Source organism: Cyanistes caeruleus, chromosome Z (assembly GCF_971803275.1).
Source record: "Cyanistes caeruleus chromosome Z, bCyaCae1.hap1.1, whole genome shotgun sequence".
Lineage (NCBI taxonomy): Eukaryota > Metazoa > Chordata > Aves > Passeriformes > Paridae > Cyanistes > Cyanistes caeruleus.
Genome location: NC_141732.1, coordinates 30,887,496 through 30,906,950, shown reverse-complemented (window position 1 = coordinate 30,906,950; position 19,455 = coordinate 30,887,496). Strand labels below are relative to the sequence as shown.

General features: G+C 38.0%; 1 protein-coding gene across 3 annotated transcripts in view; it reads right to left on the bottom strand.

The window, feature by feature from the left end:
* TEK (TEK receptor tyrosine kinase) overlaps window positions 1-19,209 on the bottom strand; it is a 41,350-nt gene extending 22,141 nt beyond the window's left edge. Inside the window, exons 1-3 of one of the 3 annotated variants that reach the window (XM_023944457.2) lie at window positions 18,620-19,209; window positions 6,459-6,770; window positions 791-901 (exon numbers count right to left, since the gene is read on the bottom strand). In XM_023944457.2, coding sequence (XP_023800225.1) covers window positions 791-901; window positions 6,459-6,770; window positions 18,620-18,671 — 475 coding nt within the window. In that variant the 5' untranslated portion in view covers window positions 18,672-19,209. The remainder of the gene's footprint in view (window positions 1-790; window positions 902-6,458; window positions 6,771-18,619) is intronic. The other 2 variants (XM_023944458.2, XM_023944459.2) reach the window with 2 other exon arrangements.
* Between the last annotated feature and the right edge of the window lie 246 nt (window positions 19,210-19,455).

Genomic DNA, 19,455 nt, shown 5'->3' with positions numbered 1-19,455 from the left:
GTAAGCTACACTATCAAAGATGGAGGAGTACATTACATGTGCTTCCCACCTTCATAATTTGTTGGGTTTAACATTCTGGTTATGAAGGCACTGTGAGCTTTAGTGACCTCTATTTCTTTTCATTTCTACAGGACATAGATAGCAACCTGTGCATATTTCCAAGCATTGAGCAGAAGCAGCAGACAGCTGAACGGTGAGTACATGTGATTTAGGTGCCATGCTAGATAGAACAGTTGGTGTTACAAAATTCTTGTAGTTGAGCAAAATAAGGATTAGATTTTGTTAATGATTTTTTCTTTCTAATAGTAGAGTACTAGTGATTAATTTCTTAGCTTGAAAGGCATCATAGAAGATAAATAACCTCAAAAAGACTTCTGAAGAATGAAAAGTATGACTTGAAAAGCCGTAGAAATGCAGTGAAAGATACACTAACTGGTCCTTCACCATGGCCCAGAAAGAAAAACAAAGAAACAGACGAACAAAAATCCTAAAAACAACAGGCAAATATATGTAGATATGTATAAGGAAATCAAAAAGTAAAACAAAAAACAAACCAAAGATATAAACAGAGGATTGTGCATTTTGGTGGAAGAGAAACAGGTCAGATCAACATATTGGAGATGGCAATTCAACCCTTTAGGAACCATACATACATACATACATAAGTGTATGATGAATGATGTCTGCTACAGCTGCACAGCATGGGCATCAGCAGCAGTAACTGTAAAAGAGTTACTTGGCTCTCTACTGAAACAATGATAGCAGGAGGAGAAAAGACAAGATTCATTACCATTCTTGTAGATCACTGCATCTTCCTCTTTTGATGCCATTCTGATGAAGGAAATGTTCACATGCTCTCCCTTATTTGCTGTAACAGTTAATGCCACTGGGTGGAACGAAGCTGAAAACAGAAGTACGTGATAAATAGCAGTTACTGCCTCTATCTGGTCTCTGGCCTGGTACCTGAGAATGGTTTACAGCATGAGCGTTGCTTGGATTTTGATACCTCAATTTCTTTAGAGCATAAAGTGATTCTTTACCATCAGCAGCCTCAACCTAGGTGTTGGCAAAGACAGAGGACTTGCCTATACCCTGAAACAACAGACTTCCACTAGAACCTGAGGCATGAAAAAAATAATTGGCTTCTGGCTTCGTAACTGGAAACAGTTTCTAAGCAGGAGCTTCAAATGGCTGTAAAACACTTTCCCAAGTGTCTTTATCCCTTAAGACATTTTTAAAGCAGACTGGAAAAAATACCGGAAATTATATTGTAGGGAACAAGTCATCACTGGCAAACAAATACTTAGGATGATTTCAGTTCTCTTCTACTTAAGCTTTATAATGCAGAACTGTTGGGATTGTTCAGGAAATCATAATCATGCAGTAAAGGAAAACCGCTCAGAATATTCGCAGAGCCCTCATAGAGGTAAGAGTGAACTCTGTTTATTGCTTCAATCAGTACATTTTTAGAGGGTTTTACAGGGTTCATGCAGCTTAAGCAAAACTACTATTTGCTAAACTAACTTGATCACGGGCATCTACTTCAACATAAATGGTTATATGCAAATCCACACGCGCCTCTACGTCAATCTCTACTCCCCATTCTGCAGTAAGTGCATCTTGCTTATCACCCTCTTTCTTGTTTACAACTTCACTGTTCTCCCTCATTCTTGTTATTCAAGGAGACTTCAAGGACACTGCCTCTGGGGCTGTGGGCTGGGTTGTGCAAACAGGCCTTGAATAAAATATCGTGTCCTTGGTCTGCTAGAATATTCTCTACAATGCAGGGCTGGGACAAGGTGACATAGGATGGAGTAAGTCTTTGCTTGTGTTAGTTCACCAAATTCTGGAAATACAGAGTCTTGGACTGCACTAAGAACCAAAGGACAATAATCATATTCACAGGCTGTGATACTTTTACCAAAATATTCTCACCTGGAAATATGGCTTAGTGAAAATAAAAATTCTGTGTGAGTGGTTTTCCAGCAGGGAAATTGAAATTCATTTTCCTGCTTACAGAAAGGTACTTTTATACATTTGAACATAGAACTTGATTTAAACAACTAGGAAAGGAGTAGATAGAAAGATTTTTTCAGAAACGTTTCTGCTTATTCCTTATCCATACTAATGGAAAAATATCTTAAGAAGATAACTGGGGAAAGGACAGAAAAAAACCCAAGAAATAGCTCTTTCTGAAACTAGTGAAATGGTAATTTTAATCACCACATTATTTTGAAACAAGTTAGAAGTTAAGGATGCTTCATTTCATTTTCTTGGTAAATTCAAAGGGAAGGGTGTGAAATGTTTTGAGGAAAAATGCGGGTTCTCCACTTTTAGCTCAGAAGGTTTATGCCATACAGTCGTTTATAGGTTATATGGGAAAAAAAAAACCCTTTTCTAAAATTAGCTCAATTTGATTTCCTAACTATTCAGCTCCTTACCTGGAGGATAATTTGATACCTCTGTAGGTTCCCCCCTTTTAGACCACTCAAGGGAGCAACATATTGATTTAAACCAACCCCTTTGCTCTTTCTAGATTTGTAGTTTTTTAGCCTTAAGGGCTCCTCTTATGCAAGTTCCTCCATGTGAGTCCCTCCATTTTTGTTTTTCCCTCTGCTGCCACCTGCCTCCCCAGTAAGTGGACATTTCTGACACAAGACCCACCTGAGCTTCAGCTGAAAGGAAAACTTGAAGATTCCATCCATGCTCCTAGACAGCTCTGCATTTGCAGAGGTTCCATTTCTATTACAGTAACATTTATTTCACAGCAAATATTTTTTTTAAGAAACATATATACAAGTTAATATAAACTGTTAGACAAGTGATTCATAAAAAATTGCCTTTTATCCAGAATCATGCCTCCTTTCTTGGTTCATTTTTTACAAAACTGTAGACAAAATACCCTTTGGTCCATACCAACTGTTGGAGAAAAAAATAAACTTGGAGCTTGTGGCTGGCTAAAAGTTAATGGGAAAGAAATACAGAGATAGGATCAGAAAGCAGAGAAAAAAAATCAAGTAACTTTCTGTCGTATTTTTTATATAACTGAAATGTTAAAAATGTGCAAACAGACGTTATATCAAATTTTGTACGAGGCTGATATTCTGTCAGTACCTCCACAACATTATTTTGCAAAATCTGAGGAAGTAAAAAAGGATAATATTCTTGCAATAAAAGAAAGAACATTTTGATATTTTCATTACAAGATAGAATTTAAATCAAAAATAAAATGTTTGTATTACATGATGTAAAATTAAAGAAAGAAAATCTGAGCAAGAATGAAGATATTTTTATCAATCCAAGCCAACTTCTCTCCTAGGATATTTTTTCCTTGAAAATTTTGGCATTTTAATGTTTTATTTATGGTTGGAAACAAGATAACTGTTGAAAATTCACAATTCTTTGCAGAATGGAATTTCCATCCCGTGTGCAGTTCTAGTGGTTACGCTCTGAGGCTCTGCCACATGTTTTCATTTCTTTGTAAGTTATATACAATTGATTTCAGCAGGAGTCTTCCTGCTTCACATTAAGTACATGCATTGTCATTTTACCTAAACACTGGTATCTACACTTGCATCTTAGAGAAACGGAGAATTCTAATATAGAATAATGATATAAGATTTCATTAGAAACAAGCAACAAAAACTGAAAGCAGTTCCCAAGTTAGAAGTTATTTATTAGTAACAAATGTGTACTGAAAAATCATTATCTATTTAAGAAAAAAAACATTCAACATCTTTTGCAAAAAATTAATGGTTAGCTACAAATGATCCTAAGGGGTTTAGTTGCAGTGCTTTTTGGACCAAATTTAGTGAGACAATACTAATTGTTTTAGTAAGATATTAAACTTTTGTATTCCCATTTACTTTTCTTTGCACGTTAGGCTAAACCACAAGATTTTTCTACAGAGTATTGTTGCAATGGAAAGGAATGCACACTCCCTGTTGGGCTCACTTCCAACATATTTTTAGACTGTGACTTGTATGACATGATTTCACATCTTGAGTGTGCCAATTCCTTATAGAGACATAATGAACTGAGCTGCAGGACAAGTGCCATAAGCTCTACTTCTAGTATTTCCATTATTGTCCATTTGACAGCTCTATGGTTGCATTTCTGTGGGGAAAACTCAATCATATGTATGAAAATAAACATTTATTGTGTAAAGAAAGTGAATTAATTGTATTTGACTAGAAGGAGAACACTCTGTGGTGTTTTATTCTAGAGATGTGTATTTATACGGTATAAGGATCACTCCCCATAAGTAGATGAAGCATAAACTGTTCCCTCTCACTGCATGTATGAATATTACATGTGTTACTATAATAAATCAGTATAAAGAATTCAGGAAAATGGGCTTGTTACTTTCAGAATAGCAGATGGTAAAATATATCAGAAAAATGAACCTGTTATCTTTCCATACTACACAGCAAAATTCTTCACTGTATGTTCATATTTGATAATAGGAATATAATCAGGCAGATGGCAGCTCCCACTAAGTCAGTGGGGCTACCCAAATGATTAAAATGATGGTGTTTCACCAGCTTCTTGCCAGGAGGATCCAAAACACTGGCTGGGTTTCTAGAAGTGCTGCTTCTTCCCTTGACTTTGGTGTCCCTAATGGATCACTGCACATTTCAACTCAATTTTTGCTGTTCAAGACATATTCTGACTTTAAAAATTATGACGACAACAACCATAAAGTAGAAAAAGGTCTGCTTTCCAGATACATATGCTTTGCCAAACCTCACAATCTTTCCTTAATCTCTTTCTCCCAGAAATTCTCCTTTCTCAAATAGGAGAATTTCTGATGCACCTCTTTCTCACCATTTAATCTGATTAGATAATGTGCTTTCACTGAGGAATTGCTAGTTTGAATTTTGTTAGTGAAAACTTTTGCAGAGAAAATCAGAGAAAGGGATTCAAACACAGAAATTAATCAAAGAAACCTATCAACTGCTGGTGTGAATACTACTTGTTAGAACAATATCTGTCACAACAAGAAGCCTTCAAAGTTTGATTACTTAAAATTCTCTGCTCCTAGGCCCACAGATGCCAAGTGGAAAGAACTATCGATTTAGAAGACATTTTTCCACCCATGGATGTTGCTCTACAACAGAACAGCTAGAAAAGTGCTCAGTTTGCTGGCAGACTGCCACAGGCAGGGTCATATTGACATTCCATGGACTATTATCTTATCTCCTCCTCACTGCAGCCTACTTTGAAACAATGGAGTTGTCAGTATGCATCTGCAGAGCTTTCTTGGTGACCAATCCAACCCTTCAAAGACCACGTTTGGACACAGAAAACATAAACCAAAGTAAAATGTGTTTATTCTACTCAGCTTACTTCCAACCTACGCATGTTCAAAGAAATAATAGACACTATCTGCAGTTCTTACAAATGAAAATATCTCCTTTTATTAATTTGTTATGTAATTTCAGGAGATACCAACAACAAAAATTCCTCTAATATCTTATTAAGAAAGATTAAAGTTGTCAAGTCTCCTTACAGACCAGTTACCATGGCACAAAATATTAACAGTACAGTAAAATATATTACAAATCATCTTCAATTTTGAAAATGTGATTTGCTGCAGAAAATTAAGCAAAATTTATTGTGCCTGTCCGTGGCTGATGGTGATTTCTGCTTTGGAACTTGTTCCAGAAATCAAATGAATACCAGAAACAAGGAAAATTTTTGAACATATGGAAATGCAGTTTAATGGCCCCTGGAAATCTCACCTGTTTGTCCCATTATATTCCTGCCATATCTGCTTTTACTACTGTGTATAGCCTAAAACCAAAATCAAATTAATAATGAAACCTGTAGTCGATTTTTGTAAACAGTTTTCTCAGATTTTGGAAAACTCCTTTGGATTTTCTTTCCAGTTCTGAGAGACACCCCCCTTTTTTCTTTTTCCGCACTGACACATACTATGCAGATCCAGAATTGCTGATCTGTAGTTTAACTAAACCTTAGTCAAGGCAGTTATTTTTTATGCTCAGATTGCCCATTTACTTAAGAAAAATAAGATAATGATGTTTAGCTGTCTACATCTCAGACCTATCAAACTTTTAAAATGAAAGCCTGTTTGAAATCAAGTGTCTGGGATGTGAGAAACCCAGTGCAAGAGTTGTCATTTATGTTATTCTGTGGGGTCAGTGAGGCCACCTTAATTGCCAGCTAACTCTGTGTTCCTGGCAGTAGCCAGATGCAGACAGAAAATTTACAGATGTCTGACTAACTTCCACAAGGAAATGACTAGCACCTAGTACCAACCAGTTTCTCTGCACTGTTGAAAAAAAAAAAAGGCCTTGAACCAAGACTAGTTTCATTGACTCAGGACTGCCTTTCCTGGTCTGGGGCCATGTTTGTGCCCACTTGTATCAACTAGGGATAGCGGTCAGTCTGCAAGCAGTGCCATGGCAAATTCAGATGTGACCACTATACTCTACCTCCCAGTGGCATCTTCATGGTGTGTATCCTTGTCACCTCATCCTTGAGTTTCCCTTCGCAGTAATATGCTCCAATAGTTTCACTGGCCTGTTCCCTCTTCCACACCACAGTTTTGGCTGCTGCTCTCTTGGAATCTTCATTAACCTCCAGTGGTTCTCGGTGCTGGTTTGCCACATCCTCCTGGTCCCGGCCTATTGTGATAGACTCATGGGCACGCCATTTGGAAGTGACACATATAAGTGATGTCTCAGAGTTGCCCACCAGAGGGAAGGAATTGATCAGTATGAGGTCTAGTGCCGCTTCTACTTTACCTAATAAAAAAAAAAAAAAAAAAAGAAAAAAAAAAAAAGTAGAATGAAGAAAAATTAATGCAGAATTTGATGTGGCCAATCAAATCACCAGGTAAGCTGTGTCACCCAGTGCTCAGGGCTTCTCTGCCTGGTGCTGTGCACAGCTTTTGTGCAAAACTGGATGAACACAGATTTAAGTATTCTGTTACAATGACTCGAGGATTTATTTTTTATGACACAAACAGATGTAATTTGCTATTCTCAGAAAAGGCAGCAAATCTTGCAAACGTGTTGAATATTTTTCAAGAGCTGTTGTAGAAGCCCAAGGAAAACCCTAGGTTGCCAAAACAGATAGATCTGTGCATAGTTAGACATGCACATAAATGCTTCAAGTATGGTGCTTTCCTGGTAACAGAACTGGTGGATGATAAGGTTGTCAATTTAATAGTGCTTCCTCAATGTCCTTTACTCAGATTTAGTAGGTATGAACTGATGTATAGCAGTTATGACTTTAATTTATAGGAGCTAGTAGTACTTTGAACACTTGGGGTATTTTTTTCATTTTTGGGGTATTTGTTTTATGAATTTGGAGGAATGATTTCATAGTCAATTACATTAAATATTTGAAGCCTTAACAGACACTAGCAAGACCCACGGCACAAAGCAACTTATGCAAAAAACAAAGAGCAAGCTGGCACCACTAGTTAAGTGAGGTAAGGTTTAAATCACTCCTAATTGCTTCTTTTGATCAATAGCACTGAGTGAAACACATAAGAGGGGAGAGTTTCTTTGAAAAAGAGAGACACAAGCCTAATTAAAATATCTTCTAGCAGAGCGCCACAATTTTAGTTGTTCAAATGTGCATAGCTGGAGGGAAACTCAGCTCTCCTATAATGAACAATTGGCAAATAATAGGCGTTTCCCTTTATTTTTTAAGTTCAGGGTAAGGAGAAGGGAAACACTAACATTTTTTCCAGCTGAAACAGGAAGAATACTTGATTTCTTTTATTCATCACGTCTGTTTTCCTGATTTGGATACAAGTATATTTTGTATTTACATAGAGAGGCCTAATATTTAGTGGCAGTCAGCTTCCAAATGTTCTCTGATGGGAAGGAAGGGGTATAGTCTTAGATAAGGAAGGTCAAAAGGTCTTAGTGCTAACTGCAGTCTTTGCGTGTGTCTCTGCAGTAGTCTGGGCCAAGGGAGGAGGTCCTCCTCTGCTTTTAGTGCAAGCAACCACTCTGGGGACTGAAGTATCTTGACAGCACATTGACACTCACCACACCCAACCAGTCTTCCACAGCCACCACCCTTTCATGAGCCAGCTCAGATAACTTGCAGTTACATAATGGAGAAATGAAACCTTCTGGAAAGGTTGCAACGAACATTAAAGCAAATATTGCATAAACGTGCAGGTCAGGAAAGTCAGTTCATCCTGCTGCACAATGCAAATGTGCAGCATTTGAACAAAGTTAAAGAGGTATGTGGTAGAAATGGGGTCAGCTCACACATTCATTTTACGGGGCATTTGTCTCAAGGCTCTTAGTTTTATATGAGGAACATTTGTGCTTTTAGTATAGATCTGATGCATTAGCCAAAGGCAGATATAGTTCAACAGTCACCAGCACTGAGATCAGCTTCAGTTTAGACCAGCAAGGATCACAGGTAGAGAAATTCGTAAAATCACAAACTGCAAGATCCTGGTTTCTGCAAACTTTTGTGGTACTCAGAATCAAATCTGGATTCAAATTCTGTGACTTGACATGATTTTCTGCATTGAGGTCAGGCCCAGTGTTAGACAGTAGAAGTGAAATATTTTGATATTTCTGCCTGGAATCCACAGGGCATAGATCTGCAACCGCCTTTCCAATACAAAGATGTAGGCCCAAGGGGCTGGTGTCCTTCAGAGGACAGCTCTTCATACAGGGCTCCAATTCCATTTTCCCTAGCATTTCTCTCTTCCTCTGATTTCCACCAAAGATTGAAAGATGAAAATAACACCTCTTTCCTCCCTGTAGCTCAACCTTCTAATACTCTGAGAAAAAGCAGGAGGAGAAGTTTGAATGTTGAGGACCAGCTTTCATACTGCCTTTGATCCATATGCAAAGCAACATTCTACCAGATCCAGGGCATTTGCTGCATGGCTTCTCCTACGCAATAAAACAATTAAGGCAATAAAGGTGTAGAATATGTTGATGTATTGCTAATTTGAGTTTGAGAATATTCTGGGTGAATCAAAAACTAGCCCCCAGTGAATGGATAGCGTTGTGATTCATTGTCTAAAGATAGGTGGCTTTTTGTCATATTAAACACTTCAGAGTAGCCCAGATACCTCAGTGAGGCAGATGGAACAGAGATGGAGTTTCTTCCCAGAAAAACATAGATTTTTTTTTTCCTGCCTCTAAAAGGAATTTATATCTATTATATCTATTATATCTAATTTATATCTGTAAGTATGGAATTATATGTCAAGCATGACTTTGCAGCTAAGGTTTCAGAGCTGGAATATACTGGAAGCAGAAATTAAAATAGTGCAAGTTTTGCACTAAGAAAAGCTGTGCTTTAGATATAATTTTAAAAAGAAAAAGAAAAAAAAAAGGCATCTTAGCAACCTAAGGCCTTGGAGGTGATAGCAATGCTTTTTTTGACTCCACTGGGTGGGGATTCCTACAGCATCTCTTAATGGTAACACAATTTCAAATAAACAAACTCTTCTTGCTAGAAAGGAATTTACCTAGTCTGGCAAAATTTAGGTAGATTATATTCTAGATGTTAATGAAGGCTTTGAGTATGTAAGAACCAAATAAGGACAACAGAATTTAGCTCTGAGAGAAGCACAAAAAGTAGAGACAGGAAGCAGCCTATCTCGGCAGCAGGGACAATCCTCTGTGCTGCTATCACAAAGTCCTTTCACTCCTGCCCTGGTCCTTGAAGAATAGACTTTATCAGGAAAGCAATTTGCTGTGAGTGCAAATAGATTTTGAGAAGAGAAAGCTCTTGCGAGAAGGCTAATGCTGTAAATGGGAAATACCATGCAAGGAAGACCCATTGCCAAGTGTTTATGACGTATTGCCCACAGTGATGCTGTACTTTGAGTCTTTTCAGCACAGTGAAAATGGCATCCTCTATCAAGTTTAAACACCAGCACACTGACTATAGCCCAGACAGCAAAATGAATGGAGGGAAACACTTACAGCTGCTGTTGGCCCACTCCAAATTACAGGACTGTCCTCTCCCTTGCTGGGTGATACTCAGCTGTATCTTTCACAGCTTTTCTAGTACAGATTTCTGCAGCCCAGAGAGCTAATTGTATCCTGTGCTGCATCCAAAGCAGTGTGGCCAGCAGGGCAAGGGAAGGGATTTTGCCCCTCTGCTCTGTCCTGGAACACTGTATCCAGCTCTGGGGTCCCAGCACAGGAAGGTCATGGACCTGTAGAAATGGGTCCAGAAGAGGCTATGCAGATGATGGAGTGTTGGAGCACCTCTCCTATGAGGAAAACCTGTGAAAGTCGGGATTGTTCAGCATGAAGAAGAGATGACTCCAGGGAGACATTATAGCACTTTCCAGTTCCTAAAGGGGCTATAACAAAACTGGAAATGGATTTTTGTCAAAGGTAGTGATAGAATAAGGCCTGAAACAACAGGAGGGTCAATTTAGATTAGATATAAGAAAGGAATTTTTTACAGTGAGGTAGGAGAACCACTGGAATATATTACTCAGAGAAGCTGTGGATGCTTCATCCCTGGAGATGTCAAAGCCAGGCTAGATGGAGCAGCCTGGTCTAAACAAAGGTGTCCCTGTCCATAGTAGTGAGATTGGAACTAGATGACTTTAAAAAGGTCCCTTCCAACTCAAATTATTGTATGATTCCATGATATTCACCTGGGGAAATTGTGCTAAACTGAGAACAAATTTGTCATGCTGTGTCTGTAGTCCATGTATGTTCTTATTCCCTACCAAAATGCCTTTCTTTCCTACAGGCACAGTCATCATGTTTTCTGTGCTGCATTGTACCAGCAAAACTCAGCTAGGAACAGCTGAAAGAAACAGTTCTCAGAAATTCCCTGGAACACATCCCACACATAGTTCTACTCAAAGAGCAAGTAAATCTCTGATAAAGATTAAAATATCACTGCTCTAGATCATTATTGGTGCTAGACACTAGGGTTCCTGTATAAATGTGGTCATCTTGAGCTGAGATAGTTTGATGCCATAGATGAGTACATACAGCAACTTTTAGGAGAAAAGTGTTGATTTGTCCTTTCTTCTGACAATCTCTGCCCATACACTTCCAGATTTCCACTGTTAACCCTTGTCTTGTCTCTAGGAAAACATGGGAAAATTCTAGGCATTTTCTACCTAGTATGAGGCTTTTGCAAAGCCAAAAAATTGGAAAAAAATTTCAACACAATGGCTTACCTTCCTCTTCCAGAGAAAGCAGCCAGAGTTGTCAGCTCCATCACAGGACAACCATACCTCACTGTCCTTCAAAATGCATCTAATATGGACACAGGTCATATTTGCAAGGGTTCTTGAGAATTCAAAGTTCTGAGGAAAAGCTTTAGTTGTTAATACTGATTGGTAGCAGAAGAAAAGAAATTGTTTAGACATCTCACACCTGATGTATTTATTTCCTTACACTTTCAGAGCTTTATTATTGATTGCTTGAAGTGACTGTAAGCAGCAAGTCCTCCTCCTGGCATTTGGAGTGTAACAGAGGAAGGAGAAGTTCTATTGTAAGAGATAAGCAGAAAGATTAAAGTACTAATTATTTAAGAGAAAATGAAAGGGCGGAAAATTCCAGTGAATTGCACTCCATTTTTCACCAGAGAATAGATGTAATATGTAATGCTTATGTAGTTCTTTCTTTTCTATTACTGTTATTGCTGTGACAAATTAATAAATAATTTTATTACAATAAATAATACAAATAATACAAATCATTCCTGCTAATAAGTGCCTGGGAAAAGGAATATAAATCATATAAATACTATAGTGGCAGGGGGAAAGTAGAATCTGAGCCTAGTTTTGGTGTTATGCTGAAAATGGCAGTCAGTTGTATATGATACTCACTGCAGGATTTGAAAGTCATTTAGAGACTGGTGAAAACATATGTCCCAAACTTTGAAGTCATCAACCCTTCTTCCTGCAAGTTTCTTAGAATATAACAATGAGCACTCCTTCTGCTTGAAATAGTAAGGTTTTGATTTAGAACAAACCCAGCTTGCTAAATAGCCTAACCCTCAGTATTTCTCATTGTGTCTTGTTTTGTCGTTATAAATTCAGCTGTTCCCTCTCCAGCTTTATTTTTTGGTATGAAACAATGTACCAGATCAAAAGAATTAAATTAATCTATTTAGGAATACAAATGGCAACCATACAAGCAATTTTACTGAAGAAGGATAGCATTTGATTAATTCTTAGGGAAGTACTGAATAAACAATGATTTTTTAAAATTAATTAGCCAATGTGGAAGATAATCAGGATGGAAATACTGCAAATTAAACATGAAGAAATAAATAAAATAGAGACCAAATCCACATGTCTCTTCTTCCAAAAAGAAACAAATTAAGCACTCCTTAGGTAATATTAAAGTCAGTCAGAAACTAACCCAAACATGAACTGCTTAGGCATATTTTTCATAGGGAGAATAGAACATACAACTAAACAGAATCTGGCTATTTTTATGGGGTTTTTTTTCTAGGCTCTCAACACTTGTATTATTTTTGGTTCATTCTCTAAAAAAGCAACTAATTTCAGGGGCTTTGAAACCCCTTAAAATGTATTCATTTTATGGGCTCAGTGATCTTTAAGTGTTCTGGAAATTTTATTTGGAATGCAAAGATAGCAGCAGCTCAGGTAATTTCTCCCAGTGACTCAGATTCTCTGTTGATAGCTCATTCCTCCATAGGAAAACAAGGCTGAAGTTGTTATTGTCCAAAGATATTAAGATTATTTACCATACAATAGGAATAGCAGGGATGAAAAAAAGACAGAAATGTTCATGGAAAATATCTGACAAATGAGCTAACAACCAGGTTTCCCAATAAAATGTTTTGTGTTGTTTATGTAAAGAATCTTCTTGCTGTATTTTACATGATGCTACTGTGCAGCTGTGGGATGCTTCACGATTCCAGTGCCAAGACCACTTGCCCTTAGAAATAGGACACTGTTTCTATGTGGCGGGGAAGATATTGTGAAACTAATAAGAGATGAAAAAATTACTGACAAGCTATCACAATCATACTTAGGAGTAGTGGTAAGACCAGAGCACATGTGTGAAAAACAAAATAGCTTTTCAAAGCCAGGAGGGCTGCCTATCTTGGTATCTGCTCATCTGCTTTTGGGTACCCCTGGTGCAGCTGAAGGAAATGCCACTGGCTTCTTGTATTCTCTGTATGCCACAACCTGTCAAAACAATCTTTTAAGATGAAAAAGCCAGAGAAGCAGTGCTGCAGCTTGGTTGAGATTTCCAGGGGAAAGCAGTGCCTAAATATGTGAAGTTTTTTGGGTTTTTTTTTTCCTTTTTTCCTTTTTGGGGTTTTTTTTTTGTGTGTGTGTGAGTAACCAGAACAAAAGAAAGAAACCAAAACACAAGAAACCAAAGTGTGATTTGTCATTATTTCTCCTTAGGTCTGGTTGACCACAACTGAGTAAAAAGGAAAACAACATATCAGCAGCAATGCCTATTTGAATAACTAGCTCACAGTATGCCTGGTAATGCTGAAAATGCTGAGAAAGGGTGAAGAATGTGGGAAAGCTCCAGTAGGACAGGCTTGCAGTTCAGGTGCATCTGGTTGGATTTGCAGCCAGTAAAATATGGATATCACATCAACAAGAGTGTATGTGCACATCAAAATAAATATGTCCTTAACAAGGCTGGCCCTTGTCAGCTGCATTATGAAGCTCAGATTTGTACTGCAAACGTTTACTGTTTGTTGTATGTGGGCACGTGCCAAGCCAATGTAGGTAAAATAACACAGTAGACAATTATCAGTGCATAAAATAAACATAAGGTTGGCTGTCTGTGAGCACTGACTGCTGGGAGAGCACATTCTGATACGCTCTTGCCTGTACAGAAGGGTACCTTCATTTTGCCACTTACGGATTTTCCTGACTAAAGTAGTTGGGAGGTGTTTCTGGTACTAAGCACACTTTGTGACTAAGGAGGCCAAGGCCCTTGACCAGTGTCTGTGATGAACAACCAGGAAATAACACAAGGGAAAATCATCAGCACAATCAGAAGTGCCGTTGGAACTGCATTGTCAAGGAAGGCTTGTTAGACTCCAAAGGAGAAATTAACGAAGCCACTTCATTAGTCAGGCTGACAGTGCAAGTAAATAAATAAATAGGAGGCAAGAAAAAAAATACCAGCCTTGAAGTAAAAAGCTTGTATTTTTGAAAAGAGAGATGTCATTTGTTAATGTTTCTTTCAAAAATCCTGTCAGAACTTAGTAAATGCCTAATATCTTTACACCCTAAAGGGGTTAATAATTCCAAGTGATGAATTACAAAATGTATTTTGATAGATTTTTTACTTCTTTAAGATATGACCCTGTTCTCCTTGTTGGAGAACAGCTACCAAACCTGTAATATAAAAAAGCAGCATTTTAAAATCCTTATAGGAAATTCTCTCTTTTATACATGGGTTGTTACTTGCTTTGTACCTCCACCAAAGCCACAGTGGAACAGCATCCTAAATATGATCTACCAGCACAGGATAGAGACTTTCTTTGTAGGGCAGTTCTTCACTGCAGATTCTCTAGGATCTTCATCCCTCCACTCCTAGACAAATCTTACATTACTAAGGGAACTGCTCAGGGAATTAAATCTGTTTCATACAAGTAGCAGGTGCATCCTTCTTAGGTTCATTGCTCCTGTGCCTATCCAACACCCTTCATACCACCATGACTTCTTTGTCTTCCCAGAGAGCTGAACTGGTTTTTTTGGTTTGTTTAAGAGATGGGTCTAGGCCAAGCATATTCATGCTTGTGACTGATACAGAGTCACTTTCCAGCCCAGGTAATTCTCATTGTGAGCTCATGAAGGACCAACTGCATCTCCCATGCCCTAGAGACAGCTGCTCAGTGACATTCAGTATCTATGACTTCTAGTCTCTTGTACAGCAAAGCCTTCCAAGATACCCAAAAATCTTGTGGGTATCAGACAATCTGTGCAAAATGTTACAGCTTGTTTTCCCTTAAATGAAAATTCAGCAAAAAAGTAATCTACCCATTTAATTATGACTAAGTATGAAAACCATATAATACAAGTGTGTTCATGTATCTACATATGAAAATTGTATCTAAAACAATAGCATATGTTAACATTTACAAATAAAGTGTGGTTTCATTTTACCCTTTCAGCTCTGATTCCTTTGGTCCTGATGTAATGCCTTTTCACTCCTGACTATTCCCAGCTGTTGAAATGACCTTTGGGAACACAAACTTCCTGTGAGCTACGCTGCACCTCAGGAGGTGTGAACCAGGCACAGTATGGCAGGCAGATGCAATTTCAGGGTCTCACAAATCAAATACACTTCAGGAAAAAAAAGTGAATTTGATTAAAATTCCTCTAATTCACATTAGTAGTTTGATGATTTAGGCATCAGAAAGGTGCATAAGTGTAATGTCTGTTCATGTAACAAATACCTAATATTAACACCTCACAGTTAGAGTTATGAAATACCAGAGATTAAAAGGTCAGAAGTGGTTTTCCTCCACTTCCTTGTGGAAGGTTCTAAACTACAGCACTCAGGCATATGACACACTGAAGCTCAGGTGCCACTTTGATCTGACATCAGTCTATTTGAAGATGCTGACAGAGGCCTAGTCCCTCTAATTATGGTAAGAACAACATTCCTGTTCACTGTCACAGGCATGGATTAGGCACTGGTAAATACAGGTTTTCTTTTGGTTAAGTGAGGCTTCAAAAGAGAAATAAAAGTCTTGAAACAGAATTGTTAGAACTTTCCAATTCAACTAAAAATATTGACTTCTCATTTTGAAAAGCCTACAGCATTATTAAGGTGCTTGAGTGTCTGGTAATGTATGTTAAAAGCTGTTCAACTTTCCAAATATGAAAATGAGTCACATAATAATGATAATTTAGATTTTTTTCCCAACACATCCTGATCCCAAAGAAAATGCAGCCATAGATGATAGAGAGCTATTGAATGCTGCTGCACTGCATATAATTAGGCTATTATAATATTTTGAGTCTTTTACCATATATGGGTCCAACAGCTAAAAAAAAAATCCGGTATTTTTAGAAAGACACTGGATCTAATATTATTGGCAGAGCAAAACTGTAGCACAGAAAATTCTGTCTTGGAGAATAGAGACATTTGACAATATATTTGTTTCCTGATAGAAACAGTGAAAGAAATGTTCTTGAAGCTAATTGTAATTGTTGCTAGTTTTCACCTTTACTGATGGTGATCATCTTGCTAAAATAAGACTCACACTTGAACATTTCTGAGAGCTCACTATGAGAAACTGCAAGCAGATTTCTAGACCATCAGAGGATACCTGAGGATGCCTGAGGCATTTCTGAGGCAACATGCAAGTGGTGATACTCATTCCTTGCCTTTAGAGGAATAAGTAAATCTGCAGCCCTTCTTTGGTCAGAACTTAAGACTGAACCTAGCCACAATCCATACTTGAGGATAGATGTCAGCATAATTTTGCTAGTCCAAAATGTCATGGACATAAACAACAACAACAACAAAAAAACATGTGGTGATAGTCTACTTTGAAAAATCCCAGCAGGATTAAATTCAACCCCTTATCAGTTTAATTGAACATTTGCTATGGAATGTAGAAAGTTCAAAAGTGAGAATTTGGATATAATTTGAATGCCACCTTCTGAACTGGATTATTAGCTCTAGCTGCTAATGGAGTACTACTATTAAAAATAAAGACATTAACTCGAAGGCCATTTCTCCTAATGGCAGCCAAGTCAGTAGTTTATACCTTGGAAAAGGGTGGAGTGGATTTTGTGCCTACCCAGCAACACACCCAGAGAAGCCCACAATCATCAGGGACAAGGTTAAGCCAGTTCAGTGTCTGTGCTAAGTGTAGACCCTCCCCTGCTCAGAGAATGTCATTCCTGCTTTCCTGAACTCCGCCTGCAGTATCTAGAGGAAAGCAGGCTCGCATTGTCTTCTACTGCTCGCCCCAGGAAATATGATATCATTCTCAAACAAAAGCGGGAAAGCTGACAGATCTATTGAGATGGGTGTGACTGTAGCACACACCTCGCTGGTCACCCCGTGTGGAAAATGCAGTGACTGGCAGCTCATCGGTGCTGGGCTGTCTGTACTCTCCACATTTTTAAAGCTAATCTCTGCAAATGACTTGTTTCTTTTCGTGAAGTACTCGTGATTTAATGAACAAGAACAGTCGTTGCTGTCTGTGTCAAATAGTATATCACACCATGCAGGGAAACAGGAGGGACAAGGAAAAAAGTTGGAACCGGACTTTCTTTTCTTCTCCATTCATAAAGCTTACAGCACCAGGTATTTTCAAAAAGTGTAAAGCTGTAAGTGATCTGAGGACTAAATAAGTTGAATCCATGTGTAGCTAAACAATCAAAAAAACTGAAGCCACAGAAGAATAATTGGTAATAACAATATGCAGCCTATTATAGCAATTGCTTAGATAAGAATATTTCCAAACAAGATTTCAACAGATTTAAAACTTTGGTGCTTTGTCTGCATTAATCTCTAGCCTTTTATAGAGGACAAAAGTAACACCTCAAATTGCAATTTTATTGTTAACAGCTGTTAGCATGCTGCTAATCAAGAAGATCTGTGCAAAGCAATTGTGCATGGAAATGAGGACTTCTGTCTTTTCTTGCTACTTTCTGGTTTTCTTTGCAGGACAATTTGCAGTTTTAAAACACATTTTAGACATAAAACACAAATTACATTTCTACTGTGAGATGGACTAGAACATATATATATATAGATATATATATATATATATCTCAGTACAATGGTCAAGGATGAGTTAAGAGTCTAAGGTTATCATGTGACTTGTATTTTTCTTTTACAGATTTTTACAGAAGAAACTGACTAGAAAATCAAAATGAGATTGTAAAAGTGACACTCAAATGTGGAGTAACTTTGAATCTGATGGCAGGAGGACAGTCTTCCTCAGGGCTCTCCATGTGATAGGTTCAGCAATGTATCTCTAACATTAATGCTGAAATTAGTATAAACTAAATTTGAATTTGTATAATATTTCTGTATACCTTTCTACAGGTATCTCTTATGATAACTTCTGACCTGCTGAACTAATAAGATTTGCTGATAGCTATATAACTGTATTTGAAGTGTTTTTAATTGATCTTATATTTTTTCCCTTTTTTTTGTTCACTAACTTTCATCTAAATTCCACTTGCAGAATCTTGTCTAAAATCAGATACTGGAATTCACACATCAAGTGCACAGCTAGTTCATAAAGTCAGTCACAGAAGAAGTTGACATTTAATTTGTATTTAGAACAGATTTCTCAGGGAAAGACACCAACAGTTTCAAAGTTATCAGCTGTATGTGAAAATTAGTACCATTAGACAGAAAAAAAACCCCTGCTGCAACATGTGTCAGCAAATAACTTCAACAGTTAAAAGCTGCAGCAGTGGATCCTACGTGCATTCAAATCACCCCCAGTTGCTCGGCCCCAGCCCTGCCCTCAGTCTCTGTAAGAGCTCTGCACAGAGAAGTGGACTCACTGAAACAAACATGAGTACTTAAATCAGTAAACGCTGGAGTGAAGGGTAGATAGTCAAAGCATAGGTGCATACCATGTGAAAAACAAATAAAGGAATGACAGGTCCACTACAGCTATTAAAGCCAAAGTTTACCTGAAATCAACAGGCTGAATCCATAGAGAACTAAGTGTGCTAGAGGGTCCATGCTTCCCAAAGTATATCCATCCAGTTCTTAGAGTCGCTCATGGAGTATCCTTTCCGCGGGGTAGACCTTCAGCAGTTACTCTTGTCCTGCATGGTACGCTGTTTACAAGTCACAGGCAAGAAATCAGAGCACTGGCGCAGGCAGTCTCATTGCTGTCTGAGTACAGGGAGTTTAAGTTCCTTTTTCCTGTTTCCTTTGTAGATTAGGATGGGAAAGGCAGGATCTTAAAGGCATTTTTGTATCAGCAGGACTGCAGGGCAGTGCAAATCTCGTTCATCCAGCAATACATCAAAACAATTATCTGAAACTGCTGGAGAAGCAGGGGACTGCTGTTGTTCACAGTCAGCAGAATAGGAACAATGATGGCATCCTCCAGTAGGCGGGAGAGTGCAAGTAAAACATCCTCCACCTAGGTACAGTAGGTGAAAAATGTTATCTCCTTCTTAAAGTCCAGGTCTGTTAACTTCTCAGAGCGCTATAGTGTTCTCCCTTATTTATTTAATCCACATGTAACCTGCTGGCTGCAATGCATTTCTGCACACAATGATGAAAATATGAAGTAAACAGTAACAAAGGAGCGAGCTGAATCCAGTATAGACCAAAGCCATTCACAATCCAGCAAACTACTCACTTAGTTCATGTGTTTTACTGGAAACAATTTTTCTTTACATTTGACAATTGGTAACAGACTGAAAACTTGCTGCAATAATAAATCTCACACAGAGTTATTATGGCTTCAGTGGGATTAAAATGCCTGCATCACTCAGGGAGGTCTTGAAACTAG